Here is a 15,347-nt window from a genome sequence, read left to right on the forward strand (position 1 = left end):
ATGACCTCAGATCTCTATCTCTCGCTCTGACTTTGCCAACTCCAACCTATATCCAACTGCCTACTTCCCACCTCCAGTTGGATGACTCAAAGATATCCAGCATCACCTCTTCCACACCTAACTCTAACCTGTTCTTCCCTCCCTCAGTCCTCCCCATCACAGGAAGTGACACTTCCATCCACCTAGAAGTTCAGACCAAAACACAAGAGTTATTCTTGATTTCTCTCTTTCCTTCATCCAATCCATTAACAAGCCCTCCCCCCTCCATCACGGTTTCACTTTCTGTGGTTTCAGTTACCGTGGTCAACCACATTAGGAAAGTGTTAAATGAGTAGCGTGCTGAAAATATTAAATGAGTAGCCTTCCCACAGTATCTCACTCTGGGAACACATTCACGTAACTTTTATTACAGTATGTCGTTATAGTTGTTCTATTTTATTATTGTTAATCTCTTACTGTGCTTAGGATATACATTAAACTTTATCATAGGTATGTATGTATAGGTCAAAACATAGTACACATAGGGTTTGGTACTATTTGAGGTTTCAGGCATCCACATGGGGTCTTGGAACGCTACTCATTTAAATGGGGATAAGTACTTGAATGCAGTATCAACTTTGTAGCCCTGGTGGCATAACAGTTGAGTGCTTGGCTATAACTGAAAAGTTAGTGGTTGAGCCCACCCAACGGCTCCACAGGAAGATCTGGCAATCTGTTCCCCATAAAGATTACAGCCTAGAAAACCTTATGGGGCAGTTCTACTCTGTCACATGGCATTGCTATGAGTTGAAATTCATGTGACGTAACAATAAACAACAGCAACAACTTTTTATATAGAATTCTACTATAAGCATTTATTTTCATGTGGTTACATTTTTTTTTGCAAGCATAGTCATATGTCTTCATGGTATAGATGTCCAAAGTTTATTTAGCCATTCTTCTGCTCTGGGGCATATGTTGTTGTTGTTAGGTGCGGTCGAGTCGGTTCTGACTCATAACAATCCTATGCACAACAGAACGAAAACACTGCCCAGTCCTGAGCCATTTTAACAATCGTTGTTATGCTTGAGCTCATTGTTGTACCCACTGTGTCAATCCACCTCGTTGAGGGTCTTCCTCTTTTCCACTGACCCTGTACTCTGCCAAGCATGATGTTCTTCTCCAGGGACTGATCCCTCCTAACAACACGTCCAAAGTATGTAAGACACAGTTTCGCCATCCTTGTCTCTAAGGAGCATTCTGGTTGTACTTCTTCTAAGACAGATTTGTTCGTTCTTTTGGCAGTCCATGATATATTCAATATTCTTCATCAACACCACAATTCAAAGGCCTCAATTCTTCTTCTGTCTTCCTTATTCATTGTCCAGCTTTCACATGGATATGATGCGACTGAAAATACCATGGCTTGGGTCAGGCGCACCTCAGTCTTCAAGGTGACACCTTAGCTCTTCAACACTTTGAAAAGATCCTTTGCAGCAGATTTACCCAATGCGATGTGTCTTTTGATTTCTTGACTGCTGCTTCCATGGCTGTTGATTGTGGATCCAAGTAAAATGAAATCCTTGACAATTTCAATCCTCTCTCCGTTAATCATGATGTTGCTCATTGGTCCAGTTGTGAGGATTTTTGTTTTCTTTATGTTGACATGCAATCCATACTGAAGGCTGTGGTCTTTGAACTTCATTAGTAAGTGCTTCAAGTCCTCTTCACTTCCAGCAAGCAAGGTTGTGGATGGCATAATGCAGATTGTTAATGAAGCTTCCTCCAATCCTGATTCCCCATTCTTCTTCATATAGTCCAGCTTCTCATATTATTTGCTCAGCATACAGATTGAATAGGTATGGTGAAAGAATACAACCCTGACGCACACCCTTCCTGACTTTAAACCAATCAGTATCCCCTTGTTCTGTCCGGACATATAAGTTCTACTTTTTCCCACTGCATGCTGTTAATTTTATCAAACACGGTTTATGGTATTTGCTATGTGCAGGCACTGTTCTGTCACTTTACAAACGTTAGCACACTTAGTCCTTACAACCCATGAGGTAAGTATTTTTCTTGTCTCCATTTTGCAGCTGAGGAAACTGAGGGACAGAAAAGTTAAATAAGCTGTACAAGGTCACACAGCTAGAAAAAGGAGGAGCTGGGATTCAAGCCACAGTAGCCTGGCTCCAAAGCCTGTGTTCTGAATCACTCCACCACACTGCCTTAGATGCTTCACTGTGTACATCAACCCTGTTTCACACCAGCCTTTGCATCCAATTCTGGCCATGTCTTGAGAACACATTTCTGCAGGTGACTCAGCAGGCATAAATGCTTTAAATGTTTTGGATAGTATGGCTTACAAAATTGTCCTCCAGGAAGATTATACTAATCTTATCAATTTGTATCTAACGTCAGTTTTTGGGAGTGTCCCCTCCCCCTTTTTTTTTATTGTGCTTACATCAGCATTGGGTGGTATAATTAAAAGAAAAAAAATTGCACAGTTTACTAGTAACAAATTGTATATAGTTACTGTTGCATATCTTTGATTTTCAGAGAGGTTGATTATTTTCATATATGTATTGATAGCTTCATTTCTTATTTTGTGAATTTCTTACATTTGGCTTGTGCCAACATTTCTATTGGAAGTTTCATATTTTTATATTGATTTCTGGAAACTTATTATGTATTCAGATTAACTCCTTGAGCTTATCAAATATATTGCCTATATATATTAATATATATACAAATATATTTGTTGATTCTGATTCATAGCCACCCTGTAGAACAAAGTAGAACTGCCCCATAGGGTTTCCAAGGAGCACCTGGTGGATTCGAACTGCTGACCTTTTGGTTAGCAGCCATAGCTCTTAACCACTACACCACCAGGGTTTCCATATGTGTGTATACATATGTATGTGTGTGTGTATATGTATTTATATATGTAGATACAAATATTATTATATGTATACAAATATAAAAAATATATGCAAATATATTTTTAAAAGGAGCTCTGATGGTACACTGGTTAAAAGCTCCACTGCTAGCCAAAAGGTAAGGGGCTCAAACCCACCTGCTGCTCCTCCGAAGAAAGATGTGGCAGTCTGCTTCTGTAAAGATTTACAGCCTTGGAAACCCGATGGGGCAGTTCTACCCTGTCCCATAGGGTCACTATAAGTAGAAATCAACTTGATGAGAGTGGGTTTGGTTTGGTTTGTTTATTTTTAAAACCATTGTCATTTGACTTTTCAGTTTATGTTGTGTACCGAAGTGCTGACATTTGAAAATTAGTTTCGCCTTTGCATCAAGCTTCAATAGTCACATAAATAACATCTATATTTCCCTCTGAGTTCCTTTTCATATTATGAATTATTGAAAGCTTCACCCAGCTTATATAATGTTTAGATAAGCATTGTAATTCCCTGAGCTGGTAAAAAAAAAAAAAGTCAATGATCTTGATTTTTATTATATAATATTTTATCTGCAACACATGAGGTAGAATTTCAGACTTAATTTTCAATAAAAAATGTAACTGTAAAAACTTCCTATTTAATTACTAGTTTCAGGATTTAAGACATTGATAAATGTATCGACTAGGTCTCAGGCCTATTCTCAAATTATTTGGCCCTCCATGTTTCAGCCCTCGAAGTATTTGTAAAAACTCAGTTTAATTTACCACTTTTATTGGCTTTCTGTTTCTGACGTACCACCTTCATGACTGTAGAGCCACCTCACTGCTTAGGTGGGTGACTCACCCTTTTCTCCCTCTGTGCCATGCTTTCCAATAAAGTGACCTTTCCTAATTCATTGGCTTGGGGGGTTTGGTAAGATCTAGAAAAAATGCCATTTGACTGGGAGTCAGAAAGTTTTATCCAGCACCCTAGGAATCCCAGAGGTTCCTCAGGAGCCACTATCCAGGCCGAGGACACGTGGCACTGCCTCTCAGAACTACCTGCTTCCTGTTTTATCCATAGCTGGCTTAAGTCGTTCCTTTCTGGACCAATCTAAGAGGGTGGGGGAAGGGAGTACTAAACCCCCTGGAAATAAGGCAAGATGGAAGAAATGGGACATACGAGAAGTTTCTTGGAGAGCAGTTGTGGATGAAGCTGGCAGAAATAAGCTACTGGGGTGGAGTCTGGGATTCTCTTCTCTCCTGTACCTCCCCAGGTGCTTACATGCTCAAGTAACTGTTGAGGGGTGTTTAAACCGCCTCTGAAGACGACTGGGTTCACTTAAACATTGTAGTTGTTGTGAAACTGATGCCAGCTCTTGGCAGCCCCATGTGGGTCACAGTAGAACTGTGCTCCATAGGGTTTTCGGGGGCTGATTTTTTGGAAGTAGATCGCCATGTCTTTCTTCTGAGGCACCTCCGGGACGCTTCCCTTAAATATAGGGCTTTTGTTCTGCTCAGAGTCCCTGGGTGGTATAAACAGTTAAGTACCTTGGCTGCTAACCAAAGATTGGAGGTTCTAGTCCACCCAGAGGCACCTTGGAAGAAAGGCAGGAGATCTCCTTCAGAAAGAGCACAGCCACTGTCCTTCCCTTAACATTTTTAATGTTTTTGAGTAGATTGGCTATAGAAATGTTTGAAGAAATACTATAAAATAAAATCGGCCATCTGAGATGTCATTTTGTCATTGTTGTCCCTGGGTCATATTAAAATCAGAGACCTACAGAACAACTGTCAAATAGCTCAGTTTTGCAAGGTCATTTGTGGACTGAGGAAGACTACTTGAGAGCGTGACTTATTTGTTTAAAAATTTAAGGCGAATGGAACTCATTTTCAAATACTGTGATTCATCAATTAAAGTGCATGCTAGAAGGAGGGTATAATTTGTCTGGAGGATAACAAGGAGTTTTAAAATGATCAGTAAGGAAACAGCCTGACAGTAACTATGAATAGACATAATGAGGATTGTTAAGATCATTTTAATGAAGCATGAAACCAAAAACATGATTTCTGAAAAAGCTAAAATGAAATTCCAGTAAACAGCAAGAAGTAATAACAGATTGAAAATGGATTAAATTAGCTTTTAATTAAAAAAACAGAAACTCAAAAGAGTATGGAAAAAATCCAATTCCCACCTCTTATTTTAAGGACCTTTTTTTATTAAGATCATGTCCCAGCTGTTGGGTTTGTAGATTGGCTTCCAATTCCATTATCCTTGTCCACTTTTCCCTTATTTTCAATAAGGAGGTTTATTTATTTATTTTTTTTAACACTCTTATGGTTAGTGTATGAGTTCTTCTCCCCCTCCTTCCACCCCATGACAACTCAGAAAATAAAATTTTATATCTCGATAGGAGAACTCTTATTAGAAAAACATAAACACAGTTTTCATATTTAATGTCTCTGGAAAATTTTTTGAAGGTGATTTCAGGGAGCTTCTGAGCCAACCCAGGGGGCTAAGAGTTTGTCTTTGGAGTGCCTATCATATTTCTGGGTGGTGCAAAGTGTTAATGAGCTCACCTGCTAATTGAAAAGGTGGAGGCTCGAGTCCACCCAGAGGTGCCTTGAAATAAAGGCCTGATGATCTACTCCCCAAAATTCAGCCACTGAAAACCCTGTGGAGCACAGTTCTACTCTGACTCACATGGGGTCGCCATGAGTTGGAATCAACAATGGTAACCGGTACCGTATTTCTGACTGCTCACAGCTCACAGGCTAGTAAGGGGGAAAAAACTTCTCTTGACACAGTCATTTTAGCTTCGAAAGAAAAGGAGTTCCTTCCTGAAGAAGTGACTGAAGCTCACCATTTCATGCTTCAAAACGAACAGCCTTACTGGCACACACACACTCACCCCTAAAGTTTTCCAAACCACAGATTCTCCCTCAATGAGAATTTTAAATGATCCTCTTGAATTCAGAAAACATTGATACACTGAGGTATTTAGTTCTAAGAAACCACAAATCTAAATACTTGGAGTTCAGTATAAAAAAATATGAAGCTCATCGAAGTTGGATATGAGAAAGTTGACTATGAATTTTGGTCAGGAAAAAAATGATTAACTTGGGGTAGCATCTCCAAGAGTTAAGAACATATTAAAAACAAACAAACAAACAAATAAAATGCATTGCCACTGAGTGGATTCTGACTCACAGTGATTCTATGAGTAGAACTGCCCTATAGGGTTTCCAAGGCTGTAAATCTTTATGGAAGCAGATTGCCACATCTTTCTCCCATGGAGCCGCTGGTGCGTTCAAACCACTGACCTTTTGGTTAGCAGCCGAGCACTTTAACCACTGCACCACCAGGGCTCAAGAACAGACTACAAAGTAATAAAATATGAGACACCGTCGCTACAGGTTCCTCAAATTCTATTATGGTTATTTGTAAACAGATTTAAGTCTGGAATGATTTTTGAAACTAAATTTAAAAAATATTAAACTTTAATGAAGATATTATTCTTAAATCCAGTCTTTTTTTTTCTTTAAGTTACAATTTTATAGTTATGCTGGTATGGAGAATTGCTTTTGAAAATGTATCACATATCTTCTCCCTGAACGTTTTGGCTACTCCTTCTGTGTAGCTCTTGTCTTCAAGAGCTCCTTATCTTGGCCAATCATTACTATCGTTTATTTCTCCTCTAGTTAATATCTTCCCCTCAGCAATATCAGACTCTAAACTGTGTTTCTTCTCTTCATTCTAGAAATCTGCTCTAAGCAAGAAAGAGGAAGGATGTGGAAATTTTTTAAAAAGTGACCATAGGATATTATTGAGAGATTAAAAAACCAAAAAGCCCATTGCTGTCGAGTCAATTCCAATTCACGGCGACCCTGTATGACAGTGTAGAACTGCCCTATAGAGTTTCCAAGGATCGCCTGGTGGGTCCAAGCTGCCAACCTTTTGATTAGTAGCCATAGCGATTAACCACTACGCTACCAGGGTTTCCACTGCCAGATTTGGGCGGCTTTTTCATACGCATCCTTAGATTTCTTTTATGTTTAGAATCTACGGATAATTTTTAGAGTTTATGTCAGTTTTAATTCTTATCAACCGTTGGGGGAAAATAAATCTTACAATATACCTATCATTTGTGTTTAGATTTTCTCCTCCTTTTGGAAAGAACTAAAAGAACCTGGAAAGCCAGCTCAATCAGCTAACTCTCACTGGTGCAACTGACACTATAAAGGGACAAAGGATTAAAAAGGAAGTCATGGAGTTGTAAGTCCAATTTTCAGCCTATTGGGATCGGTGGAGGATGGGAAGAGTTTTCTTACACATAAAAAAAAAAAAAAAATCCCACCCAAATCCATTGCCTTAGAGTCAACTCCAAAGATCCAACTGCGGTCCTTACATTGGGTTATAAACGTTGGCACTTCCCATTGCAGATCTGCAATCCAGACCTCAAACATATAAAATTTAGGGACGATCTCTTTGCCTTTCATTACACAATTTCCAGTGCCCCAACTTTTGTGCTGCTGTATTACAAAGTGCCAGTATTACGAAGTGGCAGACTTTGTAATACAGCAGCTGCTCACATGACAACTTGGATCACAGTCCAGCCACCGATAGCACTTATGTTCCGTCTTCCTCACGTTGACAATTTCTTGCTGTGTAATTAATGATCTGTATCAGCAAATCCCTGCATTTTCCAGCGCGTCTCAGAACTGAATTTGCAAAGAAGGGATCACTATTAAATTACTTGCCACCTAATCCTTTTTGTTTTCCCAAAAGATTTTTAGCCAGCAACTAGTTTCCTGGAAGGGGGATCTAACGAACTGAAGAAGGGTAACCGGAATCATTAGCCTGAACAAAGAGATTGAATTGGGTCTGTTGAATGGACTCTACATTGCTTGCAGGAGGCTCTGCATGGGGGAAAATGAAGTATTTTACATCTTCTGCCGCCAGTTCTGGTTCTGTTCATTATACAGAAAAGGTCTCCTTATCCCATTTTTAAGCTTCTGGTTTTCTTTTTCCTGTTTTTTTTTTTTTTTTTTATTATTATTCCCTTGGCTTTAAACAGAAATGCTGGCCTGCAACTTACCTCCAGAAATAGCTCAGAGTCTCTGCTCTCACTGTCCTCATAAGAATTGCATTTCCCTCCTCTTTGGAAACACTCTTCCCCAATCTCTGCAGTCATGACCCCACAAGAGCTAACTGAACAACAACATAAAAAACCCACTGCCCTCAAGTTGATTCCGACTCATAGTGAGCCTACAGAACAGAGTAGAACTTCCCCATAGAGTTTCCAAGGACCATCTGGTAGATTCGAACTGCTGACCCTTTGCTTAGCCGCCATAGCACTTAGCCCCTAGGCCACCAGGGTTTCCCCATAAGGGCTAGGAGGTTTCAATTAAAATGAAAACACGTAGCTTTGTACAACATATAGGTAGGAGCACATTTGACATCAACAATTTATAGCCACGTTCTAAACTGGAAGGATTATATTGTTTACCTATAAGAACATCTCTTACCTTGAAAGAGATTTTGCAAGTGAAGTTCAGCTCCAATATATTAAAATGCATGCCTATATAGCTCTTAGATTAAAAAGGTTTTCAAACAATTACTATAACCTAGAAGAATGGTGGAGAATTTTTATATGATTTTCATGTTGGAAAATATCTACAGCCGGGGCTATGGAATATATTGGAATATATATCTCAAGAGTTGTTGGGTGGTCTTTTACTTCTCATGATGCAATTCTATTCCTGAATCTTTTTCTCAGTGGTTTTGAAAATATATATAAAAATATTTTTTTCCTCTTCAGAGAATTGATGAGATTCATTTACTCGTTGAAACGAGCAAAAATGGAATAGAAGCTTTAACTCTGCCTGTTATGGCATTAACAACTCAGATAAAACAGCTACGTTTGCTGAAGGGTACTTTCCCAGCCTTGGAGTTAACCAAGTAAGAGACTTCCGGCCTAAGCACCGGCACAACCGCACGTTTTCCTGCCCCGTCAGACAGTATCGCGAGAGTTCCGCGTACTTACGGAAGCACAGTTCTCGGACTTGTCTTCCACGAAGCCAATCTGGCAAGGCCGCCTCTGATTCTGCAACCAGTAGTCGGTGGACTCCAGCAGACTGTTGCTACGAAGAACCTGAGAGAATCAAGAAACCCCGTTCAGTGCTTTCAGCCAGGCCAACGTTTTCTAGTCAAACGAACAGCTGTTTTCTGAGGCACATGTTAGTGTTTTCTTTTCCTCAGAGCGTCTGGATATTAGGAAAAAAAAAAAAACTTGCAACGTAATAGCACCACGAGAATGTGTCACCTCTCCAGGCAGGAATTGGCTTCAGATGAAAACATTGATGTGAACACTGCCGTTTCTTCTCTTATCAGATTTGGAAACTTCAGTTTACATGTGGTTTTTGCGCGATTGGCAGTCAAGTGGTTGTTTTGAGTATGGGCCATCTGGCAAGGGCGATGGGGATCAAACTTCATTTTACTGTTACTATTCTTTCACGCGATTTTTAATTTTGAAAAGTGAAATGTTTTTCTGTTTGTCAGTGTTTCTCCTGAAATTATGATTCTCGAGCTGTAGCTTTTCTAACCTGTCTGTGAAATTGGGTAATTTTTCAGGGACAATTCTCTGACAGCACCTGGTGACTCAGAATCGACTCTATGGCAACAGGGTTTTTTTTTGTTTTTTACGGTACTCTGTTAAGCTGGAAACCTTGGTAGCCTAGTGATTAAGGGCTACGTCTGCTAACCAAAATGGCTGGCAGTTCGAATCCACCAGGCATTCCTTGGAAACTCTATGGGGCAGTTCTACTCAGTCCTATAGGGTCGCTTTGAGTCGGAATCAACTTGATGGCAGTGAGTTTGGGTTTTGTTTTGTTTTGTTTTTTATGTTAAGCTTGGAGCCCTGGTAGCGTAGTAGTTAAGAGTTCAGCTGCTAACCAAAAGGTCGGCAGTTCAAATCCACCAGCCACACCTTGGAAACCCTATTGGAGCAGTTCTACTCTGTCCTATGGGGTTGCTATGAGTCAGAATCGACTCGATGGCAACAGGTTTGTTTGCATACTAAGCTTAAAAATTACTAGGAATAAGTAAAGCGCATGAAAATAACCATTTTCCATGCAGAAACTGTATGGTAAAGCACAAAGAGTTTGAATACATGCTTTAGCAAAACCAGATATGATTTTCAAACGCGTTGTTTCTGGGCTTGGGTTTTACAGCAACGAAGAAAAGTGATGTTTCTGAGACAAAACCTTTTGACGATACAAACCAAATGATTCAACTTCTCATGCTCCTTAACGCTACACAAAGACTATGTAAGATTTTTTTCATTTCATACAAGATTTCCAATGCTTTTGGTATACTCTCTCCCACTGCTAATATTTGGTTACTACCTTCACTGAAGCGACATAACAGATTTAATTAGTTTGGTTAATGCCACCCAAACAGAATGATACCTCAATTACATTTTATTTATACAAGAAAAGGTTGCCCTCTTTTATTCTAAAATATAAATACATTGATTTTTATCTCTGAATAGTAAGCTAACCCAATATAAGTTCTGACACATTTTTCTATAACACCTATGGCTTAGCTGAGTGATACTAATAATTTTAAAACTTCTCCCACTGAATGTTTAGCATTACCTAGAGATGGCACATTTTCATCATTCTTTTCCAGAACAGTTCAAAGAGACTCTTTGTGGATATACAGGGAACTGGATGATAAATTTAGATTATTACTGTAGACCAAGGTTGGCTTCTACTACCCATCTGACAGTTTGTTGTACTGGGATGGCTTCTATGTTGCTATGATGCTGGAAACTATGCCACCGATATTTCAAATACCATTTGAAATGTGGTATTATTTCAGAGTCACTCATGGTAGACAAATTTCAGTGGAACTTCTAGCTAAGACTAGAATGAAACACTTGATGATCTACTTCCAAAAATTAGCCAATGAAAACCCTATGGATCACAACAAGATATTATCTGATCTAGTCCTGGAAGATGAGCCCCCTGGGTTGGAAGGCACTCAAAATACACGGTGACTGCAACAATGGACTCAGACATACCGATGCTCATGAAGATAGCACAGGACTAGACAGCTTTTCATTCTTTTGTACATGGGGTTGCTGACTCGACAGGAACTAACAACAACAAAGATTGGCTTTGGAATTTCTCAGTACCCTTAAAAATTTTACCTAAAATGTGATTCAAAAAGTGTGGTCTAGGACCCTTAGGGATCCCTGAGATCTTTCAGGGATCCAGTGGTCAAAGTATTTTTATGACAATATTAAAACGTTATTAGGCATTTTCATTCTCTTTCTCTCATGAGTGCACAGTGGAGTTTTTCAGAGGTGTCATCACACGTGATATCCCAACAGACCCAATTCAGAAGCACTTAGGAGAATCCAGCTGTTGTCTATTAATCACACATTAAAGAGATTTGCAAAATGTAAAATAAAGTCACTCTTTTTCACTAAAAATGTTTTTGTTTTGAAACTTTTTTTTATCAAATAATACGTTGATTATTCTTGTTTCAAAAAATATAAAAATTTCTCGGCTTTAACATATAATGTGGAAAATATCAATAAGTGTAATCCATATCCGAAGAAGAGTTGAAGTCTTTGAATTATGGTGTTGGTGAAGAACACTGAATATACCATGGGCTGCCAGAAGAACAAATAAATCTGTTTTGGAAGAAGTACAGCCAGAATGCTCCTTAGAAGCAAGGCTAGCGAGACTTCATCTCACATACTTTGGACATGTTATCAGGAAGGATCAGTCCCTGGAGATGGACATCATGCTTGGTAAAGCAGAGGGTCAGCGAAAATGAGGAAGACGCTCAAAGAGGTGGATTGACACAGTGGCTGCAACAATGGGCTCAAGCATAACAACGACTGTGAGGGTGGCTCAGGATTGGGCAATGTTTCGTTCTGTTGTACATGGGGTCACTATGAATTGGAACTGACTCGATGGCACCTAAGAACAACATCATATTCCACATCAACAAAAGCTTTGTGAAGTTACTAACAGTTTTTTAGAATACAAAGGAATTTTGGTTAAAAAAAAAAAAAATTGAGGACCACTGACCTAGAGTAACACATATTTAAAGTAGAAAAAAGCTCTAAAGAGTCCACCTCCCCCACTATCACCCATTTCTATTTTCAGAATACAACAGAGTTTAAAAGCGTGGATGTTAGCAGTCTAACTAGGTTGAAATTCTGATATGGTCATTAATAGCAAGATTGCCTTGGGCAATTGACTTAAACTCTTGAGTCTCAGTGTCCATACCTGTAAAATGAGGATAATCACACCCCTCTCATGGGCTGTTGGGGAGTATTCAATGAGATGACAGCTGTGAAACACTGAGTCACAAAGGAGGCACATTATCCTCAGTACATGGTTTTTGCCATTATTATTTTAAACAAACTGCAAAAGATAATAGCAAACTGGATGCTTAGCCTGGAATCAGTGGATCGAAAGCATTTCAGGTGTGTGAGGGCAAATTTTCTTTGGCAAATGTTAACGCGTCTTGGAAACGCTATGGGGCAGTTCTACTCTGTCCTGTAGGATCGCTATGATTCAGAATTGACTCCCTGGCAACGGGTTTGGCTTTTTTTTTTTTTTTTTTTGGTAAGGTGTAAATTTAGTTCTTTATTTTGTAGTATTAATACAGCTACCATTTTTGAATGCTGAGAATTATGCTAAAATGCCACATGCATCATTTCTTACTTTTTTATTTCTTCTTGTAATGCTGGAGTCCCCAGTGGGAGATGGGAGGACAAATGTTGAAGAGCTCAGCTGCTAACCGAAAGGCCGGTGGTTTAAGTCCACCCAGAGTTACCTCAGAAGAAAGGCCGAAAATCTACTTCCAAAAACCAACCTTTGAAAACTCTGTGGAGCACAGTTCTATTCTGACACATATGGGGTCTTCAAGAGTCAACTCAATAAAAAAAAAAAAAAAAAACTGGTTTATTACACTGCTACAAAGTAGGAATTATTTTAAAGATAAGGAGCTTTACAGGTATTATCATTTTTAAGATGAAGACCTTGAGGCTCAGAAAGATTTGAGTTCTATCCCTACTTGCCCAGAGCCAGACTTTGGTCTTGGTCCTAAAGATACCGAGGCCTGTGAACAAAATCACCCATGCTGCCTCCCATACAAATAGGTCTGAATTTGAGCATGTTTCTGAAAAGTTATGTGCACCTAATTTTTGTAAATAAAGCCACATTTTCTTACGGACTTCCATTTTAAAGTATGTTCCCTAATGAAATTCTGACATGACATTTTTCTTTAAGGAGAATAAACTTTCATGTGTAAATTTTCATAATTTAATTAATCCACTTGGCAAGTTGTATCAGTAATTTCTCAAAGGAAAGCATGCTTTACATCTATTAAGTTAACATTGAGCCAAACAGGTGTCATTATGCCTCTGCTCCTTGCCTTTCTTTGATCTGTAGTATTTGGAATACCCATCAAAAAAACAAAGCACCTATGAACTCTGCCTCAAAGGAACATTAGAGATTTAAAATGCAGCCATCAAATGAACATACCATTTAATAATACTTGACAATGTGGTTTAATGAAGTCTCTGACTAAAATCACTTCTTAGCTACTCCAAAGCTCACTTCGCAAAGTTGCTACTACCTGTTGCTGTCAAGTTGATTGTGACTCATAGCAACACTATAGGACAGAGTAGAACTGCCCCATCAGGTTTCCAAGGAGAGGCTGGTGGGTTTGAACTGCCAGCCTTTTGGTTAGCAGCTGAGCTCTTAACCACTGAGCCACCAGAGCTCCTTTCAAAAGTTGTAATGTATGCAAGCCACATAATATAATGATTGCAACAACATATGTCAACAGAGAAAAGCACCTGTCACTTATCAGAGCATATGGATTATTCTTGTCCTAGGTCAGCCTTAGAAGGAAGACAGAGTCCAGTCACAAATCACTTGGGCTTTTCAGAAGCGTGGTGAGCTGGGTTGGCATATTTTTCAAGTGAAACACAGAGAAGCACAGGTGGAGGTGGCAAAAAGCATCAACCTGACACCTCGTACAGATTCCCAGAGCTGCAAAAAGGGCCTAAGGATGAGGCTGATCAAGAAGAGAGCCAGCTATCTGTCAGATTTCTTCTCACAGTTCCTTCATTAACTTCCCAAATGTAGGGAAATGAGCACAGAAATATTTATGTGTCAAGTCTTCCACTTGAAAGGACTATTTTTTTGCATCCAGTTTTTAAATAAATCATAACTAAAAATATGCGAAGACCTTGCTCTGTCCTATCCTAGGAGTGGGAAAAATTATAGACTTGCTCACTTGGTGGAAAATGCTAGAAAGACTTCCCAGTTGACTATTCCCTATCCTTGAATACTGAATGTCTCCCGTAAGCTATGCCACAGAGGAAATGGAAATGACAGAGCAAAGAAGTGGAAGAAAAAAATGAAAGCAAAATGTTCCAATGCTTAAGAAGAAAATGTTTTGAAGAGAGCTTCTTTGGTGAAACCACTCATTATGTAACTTCAAATTTTTAATTTCATTCATCATTAAATACTAGTTTATCTTAAAAAATTTTTTTTATCTTACTACATCAATAATTAAAATCAATGTTTTTTCCCATAAATTTCATTAATATTTAGAGATCATTGATTATTAAATAGCCTATTCTTTAATTATTGACCGAATAATACTACATTTACTGAGAATTCTCTGGGCTAAGGATGTAATACACATTATTTGAATTAAACCTCTAGACTTGGGAGGTAGAATCTAATCTAAGGGCAAATATATGTAAACTGCTTAAACAGTACATGAATATTGTAAGCACTCAATAAACATAGAGGTTTGATATATTAGTACATAAATTAATATAAGTAATATACCAAACCAAACCCGTTGCTGTTGAGTCAATTCTGGCTCATAGCCACCCTGGTGGTGTAGTGGTTAAGAGCTACATTTGCTAACCAAAATGTTGGCAGTTCAAATCTACCAGGCACTCCCTGGAAACTCAACGGGGCAGTTATGTTCTGTCCTCTAGGGTCACTATGAGTCGGAATTGACTCGAAGGCAATGGGTATAAAAAAAAAAAAAAATGGGTATAGGTAATATATATTAATGTAGGTAATGTTGTTGTTGTTAGGTGCCATTGACTCTGTTCTGACTCGTAGCGACCCTATGCACAACAAAACGAAACATTGCCGGGTCCTGAGCCATCCTTACAATCGTTGTTATGCTTGAGCTGATCTTTGCAGCCACTGTGTCAATCCACCTCGTTGAGGGTCTTCCTCTTTTCCGCTGTCCCTGCACTCTGCCAAGCATGATGTCCTTCTCCAGGGACTGATCCCTCCTGACAACATATCCAAAGTATGTAAGACGCAGTCTCACCATCCTTGCTTCTAAGGAGCATTCTGGCTGTACTTCTAAGACAGATTTGTTCGTTCTTTCGGCAGTCCATTCAATATT

At 39.0% G+C, this 15,347-nt stretch overlaps 1 protein-coding gene across 2 annotated transcripts in view; it reads right to left on the minus strand.

The window, feature by feature from the left end:
* The window catches only part of SPHKAP (SPHK1 interactor, AKAP domain containing), a 189,070-nt gene that overhangs the window by 99,283 nt on the left and 74,440 nt on the right, over positions 1–15,347 (minus strand). For both annotated transcript variants that reach the window (XM_049888379.1, XM_049888378.1), the window contains exon 3: positions 8,920–9,027. In XM_049888379.1, coding sequence (XP_049744336.1) covers positions 8,920–9,027 — 108 coding nt within the window. The remainder of the gene's footprint in view (positions 1–8,919; positions 9,028–15,347) is intronic.

Source organism: Elephas maximus, chromosome 6 (assembly GCF_024166365.1).
Source record: "Elephas maximus indicus isolate mEleMax1 chromosome 6, mEleMax1 primary haplotype, whole genome shotgun sequence".
In the NCBI taxonomy this organism is placed as follows: domain Eukaryota; kingdom Metazoa; phylum Chordata; class Mammalia; order Proboscidea; family Elephantidae; genus Elephas; species Elephas maximus.